This window comes from Micropterus dolomieu, linkage group LG13 (genome assembly GCF_021292245.1).
Source record: "Micropterus dolomieu isolate WLL.071019.BEF.003 ecotype Adirondacks linkage group LG13, ASM2129224v1, whole genome shotgun sequence".
NCBI lineage: Eukaryota > Metazoa > Chordata > Actinopteri > Centrarchiformes > Centrarchidae > Micropterus > Micropterus dolomieu.
Window position 1 is genome coordinate 4,668,028 of NC_060162.1, and position 25,343 is coordinate 4,693,370.

The following is a 25,343-nucleotide window of genomic DNA, read 5'->3' on the forward strand; positions in this document are numbered from 1 at the left end:
TTAAATATTTATATAAGGGGAAAATTAATGACAAATAATGTAATTTAATAGTTGTTTCAATCTGTATCCAGTTACTTTGCTAATGTTTTGCACTGGCTCTTCACGTCCTAGAACATCTGTAGCCTGAAAGCCATTTAGCTGGAATCTGAAACATGGTAGGAAAGAGGCGAGAAGGAGAGGATGACATGCAAGCAAATGGCCCAGGGTGAAATCGAACCCACCAATGCGGTAAGGACACAGTCATAATTGTACTTGCAGAGACAAACTGCAGCTTTAGGCCTTTTCTTCTGGCCGCCCACATCTTTTTTTATTTCATGAATTTAAAAGCAAGAAACTAAAATCCAAACCACACAACATCATATTGTAAATAAATACTATTTATTGAAAATATTGCCTGTAGTCAATTTAAAACAAAGACATGTTTTCTTTTATTAACAACATAAACTGACGTTGACCACTCAAGACTACAGCCCTCATCATAGCTGGAATAAAAATAATAAAAATCAGGAACAAGTCTTCCAGTTTCCTTTGAGGTCTGATTAATTAGCAGACAATTACCTCGAATGCCATTAAAGACGACTGCTAGCGTTTGTTTAAGCATGCAAACTTTAAAATTCCATAAAAGCACAGTATCTTTTTTTTAAAAGTCCATTGCACTCTGCTGAGCTTCATGATTACACTGAACAAAAAAAAAACAACTAATAAAATGAAATAAAACAACATTAAACGTCTGCATTGCTTTGCATTGAAATTTCCCACACACTGACATCTTGGTCCAATGCGTTGTATGTAGTGACACCAGTGGTGAAAGTAAGCCAGTAAAAGCAGAAATAGGGGTTTGAAACTGGCACTCCAAGCATCAATTTTATTATTGGACTAATGGTTTTAATGGCCAGTCTGATGCCCTGTTTTTAAATGAATCCATATTCTGTCTCTTGCTGCCTCACTTCTCTATCCTCTCTCTATTTTGTAGCCTCATTTGCAGGTCTACTGCAAAGTGCATGCAGGTTATGACGCGTTTATATGTAAATAAAAATATAAGCATGATTTTGCACTTTAAAGTGAAAATGCTATGTATTTATGGATTATAAAGGTATGGGAGCGTTGTAGTGCACAAACATTGACAGACTATAAAGATGAACAAGCTAATATTTCTGAAATGGTTGTTGCTTGCATGATCGCAGTTTTGAGCCAAAGCATGCTGCACTGCTGTATCAACAGTCTGCTATTAATACTGAATTCATTAGGATTAGCTTTATTTGTTTAAACTAACTAGATTTATTTATCTCAACACAAATAGACAAAAATATCCTTAAATTTCCCCATTTTTTCCCCGTTCCTGATTAATGCCGGTATATAAATTAGGTTTGTACACATTAATTTATATTTATTTGTACATCCAATATGCAGAAACTGTGCCTTTCTTATATTTTGATTGATAGTGTTTATGGTGATATTATACTTCAACAGTATTTTTGCATATCCACTCATTCATGAATCCACATGACTACAAGTTTGATTTAAAAACAAATGTTTAGTGGAACGTGTTAGCAAGTTGGTAGATTAAGGTGGTACTTGAATTTAATCGTTTCTAGCCCTTTTATTTGTTGTGTGCGTCTGTTTGCGCAGGGCTCAGAATTTACTTTCACCACTGAGTGCGACTGATACCATGGCTTTTGTTTGAGTCGTGTCAGAAAACATGAATGGCACAAAGAAGGATTTTCATACATCTCAGAATTCTTCATCATTTGTGCTGCGAGTCAATTGCAGCTCCCTGTGAAACGAGCTCGACCCCTGACCAGTCGCTCTCCACCGTCCATCAGTCAAGGACTCGGAGGAGTTTGGAGTTTTCTGCCCGATCAGACCCCAAGTTTGTTGGCTTGCGTCAGCACCACCTTGAGAACGGGCATGAACGCTGATGTCTCGCTGAAGTTGCTGTTGCTGACTATGTGGGTGTGGATGTTGAGGCCCTCCCCGTAGGATCGGGACTCTATACTCCTGGCTATGTTATGAAGTCCTCCTACAATGGCGGGAGAGAGCTAAAGAGAAGAGCAGCAAAAAGTGTTGGTGAGAAATCAGAGCTGTGACACCTTTTTTGTAAACTTTCTCAAGTACTTTTCTGATCTGTCTTAAGACATTGGGCCTCATGCAAGAACATTTTCTGATTCTTATCCTCAACCTTTTACTCTTGTGTTACACAAGTGTTCCAAGGCAGATTCACCAAACCCTGGGATTTAGCCAGATTTTAGTTCAGAATAAGACGCCCACTAATAATTTTACTGAGCAATCTGATTTATTGCCTTAATAATCAACAATCCGTACTGTGACAGAAATGAGGTGGATTGCTAAAGAAAAGTGGTCCACGTCTTAAATGGGAAAGGGTCAAAAGGACGTGAAGGTCACAATAACAGGTGACCCTGTCAGGTCAGACACAGGATATTGGACAGCAACTTACTATAACTTACTATAACTGTAATATGTGTGTATGACGGCAATAATACTCTTGCCAATAAAACCAGTGACTCGTACAACAGATCTGGACCACTCAAGGATTTCGTTCGTACCGAAGAGAAAAATCTTTATATAAGAAAATTGGTAAATGCGTCCAGTTCTCTCCAATCGGGAAACTTCAGTATTTTTCCTTGTTGTTGTGTGACTATTGTGGGACAACAATTTTAAAAATTTGTCCAGCATTGAACGAGAGCACCAGGTCTGCAATGTAATCTTGTAAAAGTGGGGTTTCTTCGCCACCGACATGCTCAGATTATCTTGAAGTGTCTGACAACAATAGACCTTTTTGTTAAAGAGGAAAGTCCTTTTTGTTCAATTAGAAACAGCCATTAAATCGTTCTCGTCAAAGACACCAGACTCCATTGACAAATACATTAATTTTACCTCGCAGATCATCTTTGTTCATTAAACCAGGCAGAAACTTGATCAAAATTCACCAAAATCCTTTTTATGTCTTTATTTATTTGGCTTGTTTTCTTTATGTAAAGTGTCCCTGGGTCACATGAAAGGTGTTTAAATGTAACTTCATCCTTTTCTTCCTCCTACTTTTCCTCTTCTTCTTCTTCATAGTTATTATTGTCTGTCATAGTCCTAGAAATCAAGCCAAGCCAAGCGGGATACTCACCGTCTGCTCTCTGAGTTTGTCGTAGAGCGCTTCCAGACGTTTGTTGGCATCATCAAGCTTCCTCTTAGTTTGCTGTGAAAAGATAAAATAAGAGTTTGAATCCAGTGATTCACTTAGTTAAGTGGAGATAAATTGAATTGTCATCACCGTCAGACTCACAGGGTCGGTGGCTACAGCTAAGCACTTCTGAATGAGGCCCTCAAATGTGGTCTTCAGGACCAGGTGTTCATCAGGGATGGGCTTCTTCATGATCTTCTCAGCAGGGATAGACTGCAGTGGCTGAAAGGGTTAAACAGTAATTTAATGTATGAAAGAATTTCTCGTTTTTCATGTTTACTAATCTCATGTGTTACATTAAGGCTATGTTATTACTTGTAGCTTAATTGTGTAATGCTCCTATAACGCTATGAGGGCGATGACAGTGAACCACAACGGTAAAGTTGTGAACCGTACAGATAAACAACAAGTTTAAACTCACTATAAAACTCCTAAAAGCAAAGCTGCAGATTCAGCTGATAATTCGCTGTAGGTTCATCACTACAAACGGCACCCGTCACATTGTGAACACTAAAGGTGAATTTATTTTATATTTAAATTAAACATATCTACCTGTAACAAATTATTAGACTTTTATTGGGTTAAATTTAAAAAGTGACAATTTCTCACTGGAATATAAATAGTACATTAGTTTGTGGTCAATTGGTACTCGAATCACACAAGGATACGGTTAGGATATGTTTTTGTTTTTGTTGCTCTTACGGTGGACTGACAGAGTGGTGTATTTTAAACAACATTAACACTTTGGTTAACCAACAGTTAGACCATCATTCAGAAGCGGATGTGATAATAAACTCTCACAGTTAATAAATCAGAAAGTTTTCCGGGTGTCACACCTTTGACATTTTAACACAATAAATAAGCAGCAGACTTAAAACTTTAAAAAAATGAATCTGCAAGTAGGATCTTTTAAAATGACGTATTGCAAGCCACAAAAGCTCAGAATATTTATTTTGGTCCTGATCACAGAAAACCATTTCTTTTATAATATTTCCAAATGAAAAAAAACTCGTACGTTGTAGTTTTTGTGTCAGTATCTATGGAAAACTGCTTACCTGTATAACATCTCCAGTAGGTGCTCCTGGTGCCCCCTCCATACTGGTCTTAGGCATTGCAGGGTTCATGGGTGGAGGGGAGAGCTGCTGCTGGTGCATGCTTGAGTACGGGAGCTGGGCACCGTGCTGGCCCTGGACCATGGCCTGAGGGGGCCCGGAGGAGGCCGGTTGGGCCACAGGGTCAGCGCCCAGCGGAGCCATGATGGGAGCAGTGATGGGGGCAGGACGGGTGTAGTTCTCCCGAACCTGCTGAATGATGGCAAAGACATGTTATTTAAAACATGCAACGTCCTCATCTGTCATAGATTTACATAATGTGTACTGTCTCCACTGACAGACCTTATTCTTTGATGCTCTGCTCAGGGCCGGAGGGTCATTCCAGCCATTCTGAGGCCCTGCAGAAAGAAAACAACACGCTAATCATTCACTCATTCTCACACTACCAGCGTTCAGTCTATATTTTATAGTGTGAAATGTGTCCAAAAATTTGATCACAAAACTCACAGCATTTCAAGGACGAGTTTGACATTTTGGGAAATGCACATATTCAATTTCATGCTGAGAGTTAAATGAGAAGATCTGTGTCTGTCTGTAAGCTTAATATGAAGCTACAGGCGTTAGCTTAGCTTAGCATAATGACTGGAAAAACAGATCACTAATCAACATATTCTATCTTTATGTTTAATGCTGTATTAAACAACACTATTTCTTGGTGCTAAGCTAACTGACTGCAGCTTTACAGGGTACAGACATGAGAGTGGTATTGATCTTCTCATCTAACACGTGTGTTTTCCAAAATGTCGAGAGATTCCGTTAAAGCCTCACTTAAAATCTACAGTGTTGCATTGATTGTATGAATTTTATTTGATTAACATAATGTAATAATCATATAAACATCTTCATTGTAGCTTTAAGACAAATTTCTCACAGATGTTAAAGTTCAGTGATTCAGTCCATCAACCAATGTGTGCTACCAACCGGGAAAAAAAGCCATGCAAATTTGTTTCAGAAACGGGGCACTGTAGCAATATTTAGTTTGAACTATAACCGTGATCTCTTCCTGTAGCATTTCACTCTATTCCAAAGAAAGCTGGTTTTAATCCAAACAGCAATCAGCTTTAATTTAAGTTGTGTGCAATTTAAAAACATGATTTAAATGTGATTAATATCTATATTAAGTCTGGTCTGGGACATCATGTGTGCAGGAAGTTGATGAACTAATTAGACAATGATGACCTTTATTCTTGAGTCAATAAATAAAAATGTCCTGAGTCATCTTGCTGAAAAAGGCAGAGACTTATAGTTACACATAGTATATACAGGTTTTTATAGTGATCATTTTAAGTTCCTAGGCCTTTTAGTATAGAATATAATAAGAGGTTTGTTTTTATAAACCAGACTGCTTACTGTCCCTGCCATCTTTTCCAAAACATAATCGATCTATGCCACCGTCCACCATATGCCACTTTTACAGATTCTATTTATAATAATACAGACATGATAAATAAAAGCCATTCATTATATATGATGATTTTTATATTTAAATGATGCATTCATCAAATTACAGTCAAAAAGTGAGGAGAAAATGTAACAATTAAAATGTATATTCTTACTCTGCTATTAAAGGACAACTTATTGATTGATTTTAAAAAGGAATCTGTAAATATTAAAACAGGAGTCAAATGACTGACACATAAGAGAAACATTTTAAGGCCTTTCCTAAAATACATTTTGCAACTTTTTTCACTTGACGTGTATTAAAGTATTCTTTGAAATGCATATTTAATTGATTCATTCATGAAAGCTTTTTGTGAAGTTTTTAATAAATGAAATTATTGTAATTCAACACTAGTGGCACACCACAGGATTCATACTTCATATAATCTTGTATGGAGTTGGGCAGCACGTTAAAGACGCCCTCATACTAAAAACTGTTATTACAGAAAATTAGAAACTCGGACCACAGTTATCTTTGAACATATAGTTCAAAGATAACTGTGAGTTTGTGAGGAGGACAGTCACAGGATGAGGATGATCAGAGGCATGCAGACCTGTTCTCTGAGAGGCGGGGATCAGCTCGGGGTCATGGTCTAGCTGTGTACCTGAGACTCCGCTCGGTGGAGGAAGAGGCATGTACGACACAGGAGATCCCGGTCCGCCATGCTGAAAAGATGCTCCGGAGGACGGAGGAGCGGAATAAGAGGAGGAGGCAGTCGGAAAGAAAGGAGGATGGGAGGGAGGAGAGGAGGACAGGCACTGGCTGATGGGAGGTTGCCTGGGATAGACCGGATGTGCTGGCTGAGAGGAGACAGGCTGTGTGTACTGAGAGAGAAAGCCAGGAGGCTCTGCAGGAGGAGGAGCAGCAGAGGAGTACTGAAGAGGCTGATAGAAAGGCGCCCCCCCAGCTCCATGGGGGTACTGGCTGACCTGGGGGTAGGCTGGGAGTCACACAGGATTCAACAGATGCTGTTAGTGAAAAACTGCCGCATGTTATTAACTAACTGTATCATGCAACAGTACAGACTTGTAATAAACAGATAAAGACTAGTTACATGCTAACATGCTTTATGTTTAGCTTGTAGGTCACAAAAGACTCAACAGGCAAAGAGATAAACATATTATGTTAAAGACATTCTCATCTTCTGTTAATGAGAACAATAGCATAAAGGAGATGAGGTGTTGCAGGGTCAAACATTTCTAAAAAGAAATGCTTGTCAGTGTTTTAAAGAAGAGAGAAGAAGGTTGTTCATGTGCCACCTACTGATGCAACCCTGTCTTCTACGAATAAAGTTTATATACTGCTTAGTCACTTTGCCTAAAAATTGCAGCCTCTGAGGTCAGAGTTAATGGTTGGATGTACAAAGCACAGCAGCTTGACACACAGTCCTGCGTCCCACGTGTAGTTAGGTTCAGGCTACTAAAGGTGCTTTCAAACCTAACCTGTTTGGATCGGTTTGTTTGGGCTGGTGTGACGGCAGTGAATTGAATTCTGGTGCAGCTTTAACAGCTACGTTTTCCTGTTACTTTCATTTCATACAGCGCATTGGTTAGGAATGCAGGAACAAGAAAGCAAACACAGGAAGAAGTTCCTGTCTGCCCAAACATCAAGAAGGAAAAATACTTTAACGCTACAGGTCAGACCGGTTCATTCTCCGGCTAGCTGCTGGTAACTGTTGATTAAGTTGTTGACCATGAAAACGATACATTCAGTACGAACATTTTGCATTGGGAGTGAATACATAAATTGCCCCAACAAATGAGTTGTACAGAAACTTCATTTTTAGGAGACAAGGTTGCTCGATGACATTTAACCTCAGACTCTAGTATGAAACAGTGCTTTTCTCTCCGTATCAAAGATTTCATTCTAAAGTCAATAACTCTTGTGTGAAACACGGCTAACTCTTCCGGTAGGATATGTAAAACACTTACGCTGGTACTGATGGGACATTATGTATGCAGGAGTGGAGGAGGGTGGAGGTGCAGCAGCTGTGCCGGAGGGTGGCATCCCGTACATGGGGTTTGAAGGCTCCATCTGCAAAAACATACAAAAACAATCTGAAACCATATTCCAAAACAAAAGATAGACAACTATCCTCTGATTATCGTCTCTGTGTGTGTGATATCTCTAGCGTCAAATCACAATAATCTGAGTGCAAGAGAGACAAACGAAAGAGAGTAGACAGTGAATGCATCACGGTATCAACAGGATGCGGGGTGGCGATGGGGAGAGGCAGGTAAGGACAAACGACAGCAGCCAAATAGAATTTGGGGTATAAGGTATTTATCTGATCAATGAACTGTAAGCTGTGTAATCTGTAAGCATCAGCAAAGGTGTGTGTCGAGGTCGGGTGGGCGGTCAGTATACCTGCTGGTCTGAGGCGCTGCCAGTTTGAAGAGGAGGAGGGGCATTGGGGAGGGCTGTGGGAGTTTGGTTACTCCAGGAGGTGACAGTGGAGGCAGCCCTCACCTGGAGCACACAGAGACACACGGCACATACCAATGATGGCCGCAGCATGGGGGGGTGGGAGGTGGGGGGGTGTGGGGGGAGTCCCGCACATTACCACAATCCAAACACACCAGAGCCAGGGTTCAAATTACAACTCAACTCCCTCCCCCCAAAAAATAAATGTTGTACATTTTCATCATTAATATATAACGAGTACATTCAGGAATCAGCATGCGATTTAAATCCTGGCTACAATGGAAATCCAATCAACGAAATGACTACAACACAACAGCAAACAAGTGCAATGAGCACTAGTGGCTAGTTAGGATGTGGTAGGGATGGGGTCTGATAGCATTTCATCAAATTCAAATCCAGTACAAAATCCTTTAGATCCCTTATCAAATCTTATCAGGGTTCTACATGTAAGCAACTGAAGGATAAATAATTTGTGTAATCGCCTTCTATTGGCTGAGAAGGTATAAACACTACAGGTTTTAGTGGCAGACTTCAGCTTTACATTTAAGCTGAAGTGTGGAATATATAACTAAACGTTCGTTAGATTCAAGACCTTATCAAACGAGTTCTCTGATTAAACCTATCCCCGCCAGGTAAGTCTCTGCATTTCGAAGAGTTTTTTGATCAGGTGTTTGTGGTGAAATTCCCGTGCAGAGATGCCGTTTGCATCAACCAGCAATGATTGGTTTGCCAGAGCTGAAGAGTGGAGCAACCCAGAAACACGTAGAGAGCTCCACAATCCGCCATTGCTGTAGAAGAAAACGTCCATTGGAGTGGACATTTAATTCGTTTATTATGATTGTGTTGTTTGTATTTATATGCTTTGGCAATGTTGTATTGTATGCAGTCATACCTTTCACTTTCCTCGCCAGACAGAAGAGAAGGGAATATGCGCAAACATGAAGTCGCATCTGTTTGGTATTTGTAAAGTATTTGGAGTAGGCTATGTAGCTATTACATTTGCCCTGCCTAAATAATGGAATATTAATTATTATTGTCTTGTCACTTTAGAAATGTCTATAATTTTGTTACCATTTTCAAACACGAGCTCACCTGTAAGAATGCGTCATGCCCACGCGTCAATAGCATTTGTGTAAATACTCTCTCTACCAGAAAGGGGAGACAAAAAGTTCTGCACAGCAGCTTTAACAGCTGTAGCTTCCTGTACTACACCAGCTCCAAATACTGAAGGTCCTGAATCACAACTATTAATTTAGTCGGATTAAAATGTTGATATGAATGAAATTGAAAAGAGGGATATTCTCAAATTGACGTGAGGCGATCAGCTCATCATTTCTCTAAAGAAGAGTCTCCGCTATGTGGAACTACAAAAACACAGTGATGCGTTTTTTCACTCTCCAACAGTCTTTGTCAGAAATTTACAGACACCAGCTGCAAAGAGCAGATTAACCAGAGAACAGTCACACTTTTCATTTTAACTGAAAACGTTTGATAAGAGATTTGTTAGTGTCGGAGCTTAACCAGTATTTTGCCAAGTGTGAACCAGCTACTGGAACCCATCCCTAGTGAACTGTAGATGCTAAAGACCTAAATCTGTGTGGATCCTGATGTCTAACGATAAAATGTTTTAACACCAGGTTTCACACAGATTCAGATTTATGAGACTGATTACGTCAAGGTTAAGAACAGTAAAAACTTGTGTGAACGCTGTTATGTGACACTGTGGAAACACATACTGGCTGGTAATACTGCGGCTGTGCTGGGCCGGAGGCAGCAGGTGTAGGCACGGGTACTGGAGCTGCTGCAGGGGCCTGAGGCACCAAGGCGGGCTGGACCGGGGTGAACGGATGTCGGGGCAAGGCTGAACCGTGCTGAGCCGGTGTCGGGGCAGGTAGCCGAGACTGAGGTCTCTGGGTTTGTACCGGAGCTGCATGAGCCACCGCCTGCTGCCCCAGAGCCCGACTGAGACGGTCCCGAAGCTGCTGTATGGCAACCTGTATGGTCCAAATGAGTAAAGTGAAATGTGAAACGTGAACTTAGGCTAGTCTCATTATTACTTAAGTAAACTTCACACCAGGAGTCAGCTGCACCATCTCTCAAACAGACTAGTTATATTATAAAAAAATAAGTCAATTTAAGTTTTAGCTTAAAATCGACACTTCTAGCTGTTGCAGCTGCAGTAGTGACAAAGCTTCCAATATGTTGCTGTGATAGTGCTGACTGAAACAAACTAAAAAAGAACTGAACATCCTCCTGCAGCACAATCCACCGTTGAAACAATCCCACTTTTAGTTTATAGGTGTATAACGTCCCCTGACAGCCCGCAAACAGATAGAAAAACATAACAAACATTATGTTATCCAGCAAGAATACTGTGTGACTGGCACTGAAAATGCTATTGAATATTATTTTAAATCACATTTCCCAAAAATAAAACAATATACCTCAAATTACAAAACATTATGCTAATAATGTCAGATTTAACGCTCACATAATGTCGGTTAGATTAGCATAATCAGATATTTCCCACCAATTAAAAACTGCATGAATACTGCTTACTCAGAAATACCTTTTTCTGTATGTATTCATATACAATTAAACACTTTGACTTCCCTAAAACAGTTATTTTTGACAGGTCTGTGACAGCTTGTGAAACTACAGTGACTTCCTGTTTACATAGTGGGTTGAAATTTCAACTGAGTGAAGGAAAAAATGTTTTCCTGCAACTTGTTCCTACTTTACTAAAGGCTTCATAGGAATTTAGGAAGAATTCAACACACAAACTTAACAATGGATGATGGAAAAGCTGGTGCAGCCAAGTCCTGATGTGTTGCATACCTGGTTGGAATTGTCAGGCAGGTAGGTGATGGCGGTGGACAGACTGCCCTGGGAGGCCAACAGGCTGGCATACTGGCTCATCTTCTCAGCCAGCAGGATGCCAACAGCAGTGGGACCGGAGCGCTGGGTCTGCTCCACTGCACGCCGCAGCACCACCACCTTCTCCACCAGGTCCTGAGGAATATAAAGCACATCAGCATGACTAAAAATAAAATCCAAACAGCATTAACAGACTTTTTTTGGTCACTTGGGAGCGAGAGAACAAGCTGAAAACACAAAATCTGACCACTTCTTTCGCATTCTGCGTCTCTATAAAGTCTACTCATTTGGAGATGTTTCAAACCCCCTGATTAATTTAAGCTTAATATCCCCCTCACAGTGACATCATTGGACTGGGAGGCTGCTGAGGTCCTACTGAACTCTAACTGGACTTACAATCACATTCTCTGTAACTTACAGCTAAGTGCACTACATCTTTTTAATTTATTAAATCCATTTTGCACATCTTACAGCAATTTGCACACTGTATGCATGCACATGTTTAAAGGTCATGCTTTTACGTTAGTACTTCTTGTGTGGTCTGTTCTGCTGCTGTGACAAGTGAATTTCCCCCTGGGGGTAAACACATACACGCAGCTTTAATGCAGCTCTAATCGATATTTCTATAATGTAAATGTATCACTGCAATGTGACAGTGTGAGAGGGGTCACTCATTGCGATGAATACAGAGGATTATCACCTGAATCTGCAGCTCCTCTATAGCTTTATAATGAGTTTCAGCTCATTGTTTAGCTGTCCAAACTTTACTGTTTTGATTCACTCTCACTGCTCCCATAACAGACAAAGTTAGCGAGTAGCTGGTAAACACAGTGCAGCAACACGCAGCCAAAGAACCCGGTAATTCTCTGAGGAGTTGGTGGAGACAAACAACAGAGCTAGAAGTGAGTAAATATTAGATTTGAATTCATCAGATGGACAGAGATGCTGCCCCCAAGTGTCTAAAGAAATCCACCAGTGCAGGTTTAAGATCCAGAGTCACCATCTCAACACACCTGGAGAGAAAGTGGGCAGTGTCCGTTCTGTGCTCTGGTCCAACAAGCCACAAGTTTCTCCACGTTTCCAGCACAGATGTAACACAGACAGGCCTGGGCTTGCAGTTGTGCGTCCTCTGCTGCCTCTAGTCTGCCCCCGAGAAGGTCTAACAAACAGTTCAGTTAAAGAACACAAATTCACAACCGAGAGAGGAGTACAGGCTGTATGTCAGTTTGAATAATAAAACAGAAAAAAGCAACGCTGTGGTCTAGTGAGGTCTATCAAACAACAATATGCATGTAAACTTACCACAGAGGGACGAGAACTCCTCCGGCTGAGCGTAGGTCATGACCGCAGCCAGAGCCTCCTTCCAGTTCTGCAGGTCACACGTCTTCAGGATGTCGTGCCAGTCTTTCATCACCACTGCACTGATCAGCTGCAGGACAAACACATGGTTTTATCATTGACAACAAACTCTCACAAGCTCATAAACTGTCAGTAAAAACAGTCGCCTTACTGTTACCTTGGTTATCTTGCTGTGTGTTTTCGTAAAATACTTTTTCTGGGTCTTCTCTAAGAGCTCGGACCCTCCGGCGATGGCCAGGATGATGCTGTCTGCCATTCGGTTGTCATGAAGACAGAGGTCCACAGCGCCCTCAAAGTCTCCGGTCAGCAGGGCCTGTGTGATCAGCCCGTCCACATCTTCCAGGATAAATATTTTACAATTATTAAAAACGCAGGTCATTTGTAACTGGTTAGCTGAGGGTGACATTCAGTAAAATCTGCTGCTGTAGTTTTATGTCATAAAAAGTTGAGAGTTGTCACCTTGACTGATGCTGAGAGTGAGTCCTTCTGGATTGGCTGGAGCTAGAGCTGGAGACGGAGCAGGAGCTGGAACTGGAGCTGGGACCTCAGGTGGCTCCTCAACTGCAGCTGAGGTCTCAGCAGGACTGGGCTCCTCCTCCACTCGTGCCGTTTTCTCCTGAAACACCAGAGAAACATCCCGTCATGTCTTAAGTTCACTCTTCTTTTCCTACCCACATGTTCTGCAAGATACAGACTCATTTCAATGATCCTAACCATGCAGATATCAGTTATATGATGAAAATAAAACCAAGAAACTGTGAAACTATTTACCCCAAAGTGAGAAGAAGAAGAAACAATAATTTAATCTGTTACCCTTACTGGTGATTCTAATCCAATACATGTTTTTTTGTTTGTACTCAGCCCTGGCTCTGTAAATTGGAAACAAGTAAAGTAGCCTGCACCCTGCAGGTCACATTACATTTTACATGTCTAGCTGACGGGCATTCAGCTTACTTTCTAGTTGGCCAAGACATGCTGTTGTTGTGATGTTAACTATAGTAGCAGGAGAGATGTGAGCATAGCTGACTGCCCAACATGTCCCTCAAGCACAGTGGGTCTGTTTCAGAGACCTAACTTGTGGTCTCAAGACCGCTGTGAGCACTGAAGTGTTTTGAAGAAATCATGTGAGCCAGGTTCAGGTGTGAAGAAGTTTCGGAGACTGATGAAGTCTTAACACAGCATGGTTTTTTGAGCCCAGCCGAGGAGATACTGTGTCAGCATACAACATGTGAACACATTGAATGCCAACACCAAATCTGAAGGATGACATCTTTTGGCCTTAACCTAGAAGAAAAAATCTATCTGATATTTATTCTCCAATGCTACGTCATATTGGAATCTATTACAATCCAGGAGTTGTACTCTAATCTGTGGAGCCAGTGAGTTCTTTTAAAGATGCTTGTAAGACTCAACCTTGTGAGATTCGCAGAGAACACCGATATCTGCTAGCCTGGCGCCTGAGCTACACCATCAGTCTAACTGTTGTCTCCCTAACAAGGACAGTTACATGACAGAAATAACTAGAGCTGGAAGGTCAGTTACCTTTCTCTGTTACATCAACTAAGACACCAAAGAATACTGTTCAAAAGCCAGCAGGTAGAACACAAGTGTGTCCCATGTTTGAAAAATGCCAACACGCTGCCAACTTAACCCAGACTTGATTCACTCTTGGTGTTGTATTCAGAGCTCAAAGTATCCCACAATTCACCACAGTCGACTGCACCACACCAGTTTGGTTTTTGGCGGAAGGGCGCCTTTACATGTACTTCTTCACATTCTGTTGATAAGGTTAGCTAATTTTTTGAATGTTTAAAACAAAAATTCTGGCCGTATTTTACACTTTGTACCTTTATTCAATGATTTGATTCCTAAAAAGTTTAGCAGACAGAAATGATTCAAAAATGGTATCATGTTATGTCTCTTTCACGCACAGTATACCTGCATGGTTCTAGATAACTTGATTTAATTAATTTAATCTATACTGATCTAGTTGATTCTACCTGTTTGTTCACAATGTGGAAATCAAATTCAACCAACAAGGCATCTGCCAGCTTAAGTGAACCATATATTTTGACGGATGTTCTCATTGATTAATCGTGTCTCAGTGAGCTACGGTTCTTGAGGGGCACTGTAGCAGTTACCATAAATACGTCAAGCAAGCAGCTACTTGACTACAAATACCGCAGGTGTGGGTACTGGGATGGACCCAGTCTGTACAAGTCCTGAGAAAAGGTCTAATCAACCAGAATAATTAAAATCACCAGCGTGCGTTTATTATGATGAGCAGGGCCTTTAACCGTTACATCAGATGAAACACGACAGTAATTTTGAAGGTAATTCAACTGAGCTAGAAGACAGGATCTATGCAAATGTGCAGTGATGAAGGTTTACCTCCTCCAAGGGGATCTCCTCTTCCTCTGCTTCCTCCTCTGGAAGAGCGTCCTCTTGATCTTCTGCTGCTGGCTCTTCAGTCTCAGGGTCAGGAGTGGAGTCCAGTTCCAGTGTGGCCTCTGGTTGAAGGTTTGCTGCAGCAATCATGTCGAACGCTGCCTCAGGATTGGAGTCCAGTTCCGCTGTGGCTTCTGGCTGAAGGTTTGCTGCAGCAATCATGTCGAACGCTACCTCAGGATTGTCAGCAGGTGGCACGAGGCTGAGGTCTGCTAAAGGCTGCAGGCTGGCTGGAGCAGGCACTTCCACCTGAATATTAAGGGAAGATATAGGGTCAAAGTCAGGGACTATGATTCCATTTTACCTCCAAAATGAACAAGAAATCAAAAGCTGAAATTAAATTAAAAGAGATATCATTAAAAATTTGGGGAGAAATGTGTAGGGAGGTGCATTTGTTGACCAATTGAAATGAAAAGTAATAAACATGATACTTCTGGCAGCCACAAGTAAAAGTAAAATGGAGCCCGGTCGGGTAAAACAAGTGCTGGAGAAAATGTGGACTGCAAATTGGCATTTTTGGAATGATGCATTTGATATGTGAAGCTAAAATTAAAATACAATTCAAGGTAAAAAAAAAAATCTATCTGTGCACCAACAGGTTAGAATTAGAAAAAAACTAAACTCAGACACTGTAGGATCAGCTCACTAAAGGCCAGGCTGTTTCTTTTTATGTATAATGAAAGCTCGGGATCGGTTGTTTGATACACTTAAGATGACTGGATGGAGGCCTTCAAACAGTGGTTGGCATAAAAAACAGTTTAGGAACAGAGCCAGAAAACCTCAGACTGAAGAAAAACTCAACACTAAGTATTTATTTTACGCTGGAGTCAGGGTCAGGTTTGAGTTCAGACGTGGAAACAGGGCTTTGTGAAAACTCTTGAGTAAGTTCAGCCTGAGATGAGGAAACTCTGGGTTTTCTGTTTCAGAGACCGAGATTAGATAAACTCTAGATCAGTAACCCCGGCAACTTACACTGTGAACCTAACCTGCTCAGGAGGAGGTTTACTTCAACAAACTCTGAGTTTCTCTCTGACTGCTCCCCTCCTGTGGAGCCTGAAGAAGCTGTCTGACATTTCCTCATTCATACTGTCCATATCAAAGCACATATCTGAACTCATTTACGTCTTTAGAAATATCAATACTTTTTTTAACCAAACATGATCTTGAACATGACAGCTTTTATGATCAATCTGTCATCGATGTATGGACATCTTGTCTCTTCTCTCAGCACATCGTGCATTTATCCTCAGCGCAGAATAAAATCCGTAGGATACACTGTCCTTCTTTATAACACAGCGAGTCTGCGGGCATTAAGGCAGCTGTCAGGTTGGCAACAGTTAACTTAAACACTTACCATGAGCTACATCACTGCAGTGATCACTAATCTGTATAAAACTGTTAAATCAACGGTAATTTTTGATATTGTAGTCGCACTGATCGGAACATTCCTATCATAGTTCAACTGGATATGATGTAAATATATATATATATGGTCTAGTGAGGATAACTGTGCTGCAGCTGAAACAAATTAAGTTGATTAAAAGTGAATTTTTTATTATTTGCTGCACAGTCTGAATGTGTTTTTAAAGTACTTCAGAAAATACGAAATGAGCAAGATTTTATTAATGTAACAGATATCTACAACTTTACAGTCAGTTTGAACCTATAGACACATTTCCCACTGCAAAAAATCAGTAATAGGCTAACCTGCTGGGTCTGACTGTGGCTTTAGCCAAGAATCACAGGTCCATGAGTAGGCTATAGCCTAATCTATGTCTAATCTGTTCGATTAATATTTTCATCTTCAGTTATTGCCACCAGCATTTTGTCTCGTCGGGTTACAGCTGAATAAACAGGCCTGTAGCCTATTTAAAATGAATGTAATGGGCTATAGGAGAACTCCAGAACTTTATCATTCATCAAGGAAATCCCAGTGTGGTAAATGATGAATGAGCAGCGCTGTATAAAATGTAATATTGTCGTATCGACTCTTTCCTCCACTCCTGCGTTTTAACATAAATAATCAGTCAACTCAGAGCTCAGGTTTAAGCTCATAGTTTGTTAAACCTGCTTTCTGAAACAGCGCCCAGGTATATAAACAGACGAGAGGGCGCAGTTCACAAAGACCATCAACATCCACAGAAAAGAGTGAAAGCTTCAGCTTCCTCTCAGTATTTTCAAAAAGTGAAGTAGTATTTGTAGATAAGGCTTCATCTTTATGAATACTTGCAACACTTCCTTATTGCAAAATGTAAGGCAGAGACCAACAGTTTTTAGCATTTCAGCCAAGAACTGAAGCATGAATTGCTGAAAACAGTCATCAGAGAGTTTTGTTGTGCTGTCAGTGAGAGAATGTGAACGGCACAGTGAGCAGGAACAAATGAGAGTAGTTTAGTGTGGTAATGAGCAATCTGGAAGAATTTCTACTAACTGGGGAGGGACACCCTTGCTTGTTGTGGATTTAAAAGACATCCACTGGTTTTGTGTTCATACTTGTTGAAGTTTTTCAAATAACACCTAACGACTGCATCACATAACTTGTAAAAATCTCTGTACGCTGTAATAAATGTTAAAGAATATTCTTAGGCGTCTTAATTGATGTAACAGGGCAGGTCAGCTTGGAGTCATTAGCTGACCCCACTAGTGTTCACTGACCTTCCAGCTCTAGTTATTTCTCTCATGTAACTGTCCTTGTTAGACAGACAACAGTTCGACTGATAAGGTAGAGACAGTAGCTCAGGCGTCAGGCTAGCAGATATCAGTGTTCTCTGGGAATCTCACAAGGTTGAGTCTTACAAGAATCGTTACAAGAACTTACTGGCTCCACAGATCAGAGAACAACTACTGGATAGAACAGATTCCAATATGACGCAGCATTGGATAATAAACATCAGATAGATCTGTTGTTCTAGGTTAAGGCCAGCTAAAGATGACTTAAGAAACCTACAGGCACTTGGGGGAAGACAGAAACAGGGACCAAAAGATGTTATCCTTCAGATATGGTGTTGGCATTTCGGCCAGGGTCAATAAACCATGCTAAGTCTTCATCAGTCTCTGAAACTTCTTCACACCTGAACCTGGCTCACAGTATTTCTTCAACAATAAACAGTGGTGGCTTATCATCAAACTGGATCTGATAAAAAAATATATGTATTCATTTATTGTCCTTGATTTTATTTGCGTCGTTCTCAGAACTACTCATATTTCTTTCTGATTTTAGTCAACAATTACTGATATGTGGCAGTGCCTATCTACTTGTGCAATACCATGTTAATTGTGTATAATAGACTGTATTCATGTGTGCGATAATGAAGTCCATTAAATATGAAGCTACAGACAACAGATGAGGAAACAGCATAGCTAGTGGCTCTGTCCAAAGGTAACAAAACCTTTAATGCACACTAATTCACATGTTATATCTTGTTTGTTTAATCCACACAAAACATGACTATTTCTTCGTCATGTGCAACAACTTCCTCAAGTCTTAGCTGGAGTCTCGACGTTACCACTCCAGAAGTTACTGCAGCCGGCCAAGATATTAGTCCAACACATCCTTTACTGGGAATTAATACTTCGGTTTTTTTGTGGATTAAACAAACAAAGATATAACATGTTGATTGGTGAGCTTAAGGAGGTAACTTTGGGCAGAGCCGAGCTAGCTGTTTCCCCCTGTTAACAATTACTATGCCAGCTAATAATCTCCTGACTCTAGATTGATATTTAATGGACCGATATGAGTGGTATCGATCTTCTCATCTAACTCTCGGCAAGAGTGAAGACAAGAACCAAATGTGAAACTATTCCTTTAAAATACGTCATGAGAATTATGCTCTACAAAAACTCACCTGCAGAGGGCCAGCAGGCTTTTCCTCTAGCGCTGCTGAAATCTGACAACAAAAAGGACACAGTTATCACAAGCTGTACTGAAAGACACTTGATGAAAGTATTAAACAGAAAATGTTGTAAAAAATATCTGACCTTTAAGGCTAGTTCCTCTTTGTTGTACCCCAGGAGTTCCAGGTACTTGCTGCGGATATCACTTTCAAAATTAACCTGAAAAAAAAAAAAAAAAATGTCACACAAACAACTTAAAGAATTAAAATATTATTTATTGAAAGCTGTATATGTTCAACTTTATTCAGATTGTTCTAGAAAAAGATTATTTCTGAATTTCCTACCTTGAGGAAAGACCAAACGGTCTTTTCAAACTCATTTTCAGCGGCATCGATCTTTTCCTGGCAGAAATCCACAAAGCTGCCTGCACTCAGAGTGGCCTGCAGCTGATCGGAGCGCTTCAGAAAGGCTGTTTCTGTAACAACCTGGCTGACATGTACAACATGTGAAGTGGGCTGCTGAGGCTGCTGAGGGTTCGGCTTTGTGTTCTCCAGAGAGACCAGCTTCCCACCAAACTTGAAGTGAACAAAAGCCAGAACAACATTGAGTGTTTAAGAAGGTAAAACAAAGACGCTCAATCCTCAATGTGAAAATTAAAAGACACATGACTCACAGCAAACGAGGCTCCAACTGGTCTGCGGATCCACTTTGGTGGCTTCTTCAGGGGGTTGACTGTAGCTGGAGGCGCAGTAGTCTGGGGCAGCTGCAGAGGGGGGTAAGTTTGTCCTGTTCCAAAAGGATCCATGTTCCCAAACGAGTTGCTAATCTGTAACAGACACCCAGAGTCAAGGTAAACACAAAGGCATGATGATCTATATGCCAGATATCTTCGTGTTCATGATGTGCAGCTCTAAACAACCGCACCAAGCCATCACACAGTATTTAACAAGGCATCAATAATAACATAGAAACAGTTGCAAAATATAAAAGAAGACAATGACATCTTATCACGATACTTTCATTTTGTTGTTTGTTCCATTTCTGGTCTTTCTCCCGACTTTCGGTCAATACTGCAGTAATCTGCAGAATAACAGTTTACCCAGAAAATACTCGGATCTTCAACGTGCTGGCAATCGAATGTTGTGCCCTTAAAGCTGAGGTAGGCAGCGCTGGAGAAACTACCTAGAGACAACTACATTTTGAAAGTATTCACTCAAAAAAATCCACCCCACTCCCTTCAGGCCTCCCTCCAAACCCACTCCCCAAAAACACATTTTCATGCGTCATGAGTAAGCAGGTAGGTGTTGTTTTTATTTTTGTGTCAGAGCATTTAATTTGAGGTATGTAAAGAGAACAAAAAAGGCTTCAGAAACAATTTGCCTACACAAGTGCACTAGGTTACAGTTTATTTTCACACAGATTTTGCAGAAATCTCTTTGAGCGCACATTCTCTGAATATATTTTCTTAGCCTGTCATCCCCTCAGAGTATCTTATAATTGCACTGATTGATAAACATATGAAGATTGCCTCTTGTTTATACAACTGCCCTCTGTCCATATCACACATAGGAGATTTAATCTCACCTGGTCAGCATGTCTCTGGCTCTGCGCCTGGTTGCTGCCTCCCATGATGGAATAGATGTCGATGTGTCCGTCAAAGCCTGCAGCCGACAGCACCGCAGGGTTCCTGGGGCACCACTGGATGTCAAAGCACCACTGACTACTGATGGGCAACTCGTACAGAACCTGAAGATTCAAGCAGATGATTCACTATCATCACAGGGATAACAGTAGACCAGGTTTTTCTTCCTACTTTGGTTGTGTCAGTAACCTACGTATAAATGACATGTACAGTAAACTTTTACCTCTGCTGTGTTTGGATTCCAGCACAGGATCCTGCTGTCCTTCCCGCAGCTCAGGAGCAGCTCAGGATCAGCCAAACTCCAGGCGATGGCCAGGACACCCCTGTGTATAAGAACAGCCCAGTTATGTGTTAAAAAGCCACATGATTTTTAAGCGATACGGAAATATTCTATACCGTCAACAAATCTGATGAAAAAAAACTAAAACCAGAAATATCTTAGTCTGTCTCTCGGTACTTTCTGATAAAACTAAAGAGTTTCATTAAAAAAAAGCTAAATAATTTCCATAAACAGCTGGTCACTTTAGAATTTAGCAACTTCCCTCAAACAGGAGGAAATAGCGTATTTGTTGGGGACTATTTTCAGCAATGGATGAATCTACATGTGGTGCTCTGGTGAGTGTGTTTCACGGTGATGAAGGAACTTGTCATCCAGTGCAGCAGTGAGGTTCACTGATGTGTTTTTAATAGTTTTTGGGCAACAATGGAGCTCTATGGCTCAGAGGGAGAAGAGATATCAGGCTTTGGATACACAGATAATGCTCATTAGTAGGATCAATTAATTGTTGTCCTTGAATGATATTTATTTTAAGGAAAAGGAAAGATTTACGCTGCCTTGGTGCCAAATTTAAGAGGGGTGTTTACCGTGTGTGATTCTCTAAAATCTTGAGAGGAGAGGTAGCAAAACGTAAGTCCCACATCTGGATGACCGGCATCCGGTCGTCCTCCGAGGACAAGACAAGCTGAGTGGCAACTTCTGGGTTCCAAGCCAGCCCAGAGCAATGCATCTAAAAGCAAAGACACAAAAGCAGACAGTTTCCTGTGAGCAGACAGCACCAAGGGATTGTGAGAAAATTTATCCAAGACAACATGTGTTAATCTGAGTGCAAAAGAAACTACGTACTCGGTTGCTGTGGTCGCTAACTTTAATAATGAGGTCATTCTTGCGAAGGTCCCACACTGAGGCTCGGCCACTCGGGCTGGCAGAGGCCAGGATGTGTTGTACCTGTCTGTTCCAAGACACACAGCTGATGTCCTCCAGAGGCTTTAAGACAAAAACAGAAGCTCTTTATGTCATTATACATTCATTACAGTCAACCAAAGTGTTAAAAATGTTATTCACCTGCACAAGATGGCACAGATTATGTAAAATGAATTTTTAAAACTACCTGAGTTTTAGGTCCTGGTGTCATTGGAGAGTCAAAGTTATTCATATCCCAGATATAGATTTCAGACTCGTTCCCACCTGATGCAACTAGGTTTGTCTGCAGCAGAGGACAAAATACAAAATTAGCTTTTGTATTTAATTTTAAACTGAGTGAAGGAAAACGACACTGGAGTAAAACGGATCATACTTGGAACGGGTTGACGTCGAGAGCTCTCACTGGTCCCGTGTGCTTGTCACTCTCAGCAATGATCACGTCGCTCTCTCCAGCCATGATCTTTGCAGGGTCGTACAGGATGACGTTGCCGTTCTCGCCTCCTGCAACAAGGACCCCAGATGGGTTACCTTGGGAATCCATTCCATAGGGACCCCACACCAGCTTGTGGTATCTGCAGGGGAGACAGGTGACGTGTGTGATGAACAGATAAACTGAAAGGGAAAAGTCAACTACATGAAAGTCAGTCAGCAGCTTTCAGTACCTGTGAGAGGAGGAGAAGGTGCCACATGACCTCATGTCCAGAGAAGGATCAGTCAAGTCCAGCTCGAAAAACTCCAAGGAGGCATTGGTGCTGAAGGAGGCATCCAGCTGCTGGGCTGATGTTCCTGCAGAAAGAGAGCACAGGAACCGAGACTTGTATTTATTAAACTAAAACTAAAAATTACATTAAGAGTACACTAAGGGGTAAAAATGTTATTCGCAGAGTGTGAAGAATAAGTGACATTTATCAAGAGACTAACTTTTAACTACAGAAAACTGTAAGAATAACCTTTAAGAGCAGCCAAGTCAGGATTAATAATCAGAGAGCACACTTTTGCCACATTCATTCTTTTAAAGACATCCTTATATTTTGTTAGTGATGCGTTATCCTGCAAATGAAATATGCAATTATAATGTTCAACAAAACAAGTTAGAAATCCCTAATATCTAAGAATTAACATGTACAAGTAACAACAACGTAATTAATGTACGTATATTATATAACTAAACTAAATTGGCAATAATTGAAACAAGAAGAAATCCAACTGAAGCAGGAAAGAAATTCTGCTGCTGGTATAAATCAGAGAAAACATATAATATGGAGAATTCTGTAGCATTTTTTAGTGCAGACAATTAAAACGGATGGAAAGTGGTTGCAAAAAAAAAAAAAGACTGCACTTTTATTACTGTTGTTTGCACCCCAGATCCCCCTTGCATCTTTGCATCTTTACATCAAAGTTTCAGACTTTACTGTGTTATCCATGGCAGTGTTGAAGTTATCGTAATGTCAAATAAACTAAATAAAATCTATGTGTACTGTATAGTGCTGGGAATAACGTAAGATCATTTCTTTCTGTCTTTTTCCAGCTAAAAAAAAAAGCTAACAAGTAAGATGACTGAAATGATATAACGCCCTGTCAAAACACCAGATAGAAGCAGCAGGCCTGTGCTTGCTGTACGCTCATACCTGTTGCAAGGTAGATGGGGTGGTGCTGTGCAGGACTCCAGCTCTGGATGGCTGTGCGGTTGATCTCTTTAAGTTTCATCCTGGGAGGGGGAAAAGTGCACATTTAATTACAGTAAATTATACTTGTATTTTTGTTCCTCTCCATGTGGCGTCTGCAGGAATCACCGCAGATAACAGAGCACACAATGTTTGAAGTATCTTTGGCAGAATGAATAAAAATGAGCTCATTTGCTGGGTTTTACAATTTAGTGTTACGTATTTAGTATAAAATTATCTCTTTGTGTTTCCAGGACAGTATTTCCTTGCTGAGCCAGGATTAAACATAAAGAGAAGAGTAATTTTGAAAGATCCCACTTGATATAAAGCAAGACAGCACTTCGGTGTTGCACTCTGTACTTTACGTTTCTTTGTTCCAGCTTTGTTGTCCTTGGCTTTAACTACATATATTTCTGTTTAAGAACTTTGAGAGCAACGAAAAACTGGAGTCAAATCCCTTGTACATGTACACAAACCTGGCCAATAAAGCTGATTAATTTGTCAAATGACTTTTAACATGCATGATTTTTTCCCCCATCACAATGTCATCCCAGTAGGATCTTTTCACAGCCAGTACGGACAGCAGAAACCAGTTTATAGGTACACCTGGCTAAAACTAATAGTCAAATACAACAGCCATGCAGTAAAAATCCTACCTTCATGCAGGGTATAACATTCAGATTTTGTTCAGACTGTGTTAAAGAGGTGTTGATTATTTTATTAATATATCTATTTTGTTGTCCGCCCCTTATCAATGAGACTAAATAAAAGAAGCACCTCTTTCTATAATATAACACAGTTAATCATCAGCACAGTTGAATCAACACCTCTTTACCATAACCTTCTTTAAGGTATGATTTATTGTAGGGTTGTTGTATTAGCCTTTGTGTAGTTTGAGATCTTCTTTCTCTCCCTGAGTCCAGACTATAAACTGAAGGGGACAGAGCATTTGCTGTCCAGGACCCGAGGCTCTGGAACAACCCGCCTGAGGAAATCTGAAGTCTGAGTCGGTGTCTTCTTTAAACTCTCTTCTAAAAAAACACCCTTTTATTGGAAACTAAATCATGATTTCATCTTAGCTTCCTGTTTATTTTCTGTCTTCATTTTATACTGCTTGTTTTATTTGTTTGTTTTTTCTTTTTTTTGACACTCATGTACTTCATCATTCACTGTGGTATTTGACTTCATCTTTCTCTCTGTGAAGCTCTTTGTACTTTTGTTTTGATAAGTGCTCTATAAATAAAGTTTATTATCATTATCATTAGACTGTCTTAGTTTTAGCCAGCTTTACCTAATATAAATTGACAGCCGAGTGTAAGTAAGTTACTGTGTTAGGACAGACTGTGTCATTTAAATCTAAGAGAAGGCAAACTAGTCAATGCATCAGGTTGGTCTGTTGTTTTCAGATTCTGCTTTTTCACCATTCAGTTCCGCTACTGTAGGCTAATACATAAACTTAGGTAATTACAGAGTTACAGGCCTTCTTTGACTGACACTTAATTAACTTACCACACTGCTTTGTGGAGCTCTGTTGCAGCAATGACACATGCGTTGTCTAGCTTTATAGAAACTAGGGAACCAGCACAGTGTACTTCTTGCATTTTAAAGGTTACCATTAGCAACACAAAAAGTACAGTACGAGCTAGCAGCAAGCTAACAGCTGATGCACCAATTAAAAGGCAATAAGGAGCATCAGAATTAAAGTCAGAAAGCTGGAAAAGGGCTGCAGCTTATTGTCACTTTTTGTACATACTCACACTGGGGCACGGTACAGCTTGTCCTAAAGCTACGAGGGGACATTACGTTTTATAGCCTGCTAGCTGCCTGTGCAGGCAACACATAACAGTGGGGAGACAGTTACTCACTCACGTATCTTATCACTTCATAAAAGCGGCTTACCTTCTTCTTCTTTTCTGCTTCTTACATGAACGCACACATACAATAAGTGGCAAAAACGGACAGCCTCCGCCCGAACGAGTTCCCCTTTCGGTTCTGCTTTGAGGATTAACGGCTGTAAAAACAGAAGACGAGGCTACCGGGTCCCGGGTACGGACTCAAGACAGATTTCCACGTCCCCACTGGTCTCCATCAACGTGGCACTAAGCAACGGTCTCCTCCTCCCACGAAGAAGAAGAACAGCTTCCGGGG

General features: G+C 40.7%; 1 protein-coding gene across 7 annotated transcripts; it reads right to left on the minus strand.

Moving 5' to 3' along the window:
• Positions 1–361: 361 nt before the first annotated feature.
• sec31a (SEC31 homolog A, COPII coat complex component) lies at positions 362–25,315 on the minus strand. 7 transcript variants are annotated; one of them, XM_046066526.1, is made up of 28 exons: positions 25,095–25,314; positions 23,160–23,239; positions 22,194–22,317; positions 21,905–22,103; positions 21,719–21,814; positions 21,454–21,594; positions 21,195–21,337; positions 20,554–20,653; positions 20,273–20,434; positions 19,362–19,514; positions 19,033–19,263; positions 18,833–18,907; positions 18,700–18,741; positions 14,798–15,103; positions 12,866–13,022; positions 12,564–12,742; positions 12,350–12,476; positions 12,061–12,206; positions 11,009–11,182; positions 9,907–10,164; positions 8,114–8,215; positions 7,678–7,780; positions 6,351–6,686; positions 4,588–4,643; positions 4,249–4,494; positions 3,296–3,415; positions 3,137–3,208; positions 362–2,039 (listed from the first exon to the last, which is right to left on the minus strand). In XM_046066526.1, exons 2-28 carry the CDS (start codon positions 23,236–23,238, stop codon positions 1,860–1,862), a joined length of 4,107 nt encoding a protein of 1,368 aa, XP_045922482.1. In that variant the 5' UTR covers position 23,239; positions 25,095–25,314; the 3' UTR covers positions 362–1,859. The 7 variants fall into 7 exon arrangements, with proteins under 7 accessions (XP_045922482.1, XP_045922481.1, XP_045922480.1 ...); XM_046066525.1 differs by having other exon boundaries at positions 4,249–4,497; XM_046066524.1 differs by having other exon boundaries at positions 6,300–6,686.
• Between the last annotated feature and the right edge of the window lie 28 nt (positions 25,316–25,343).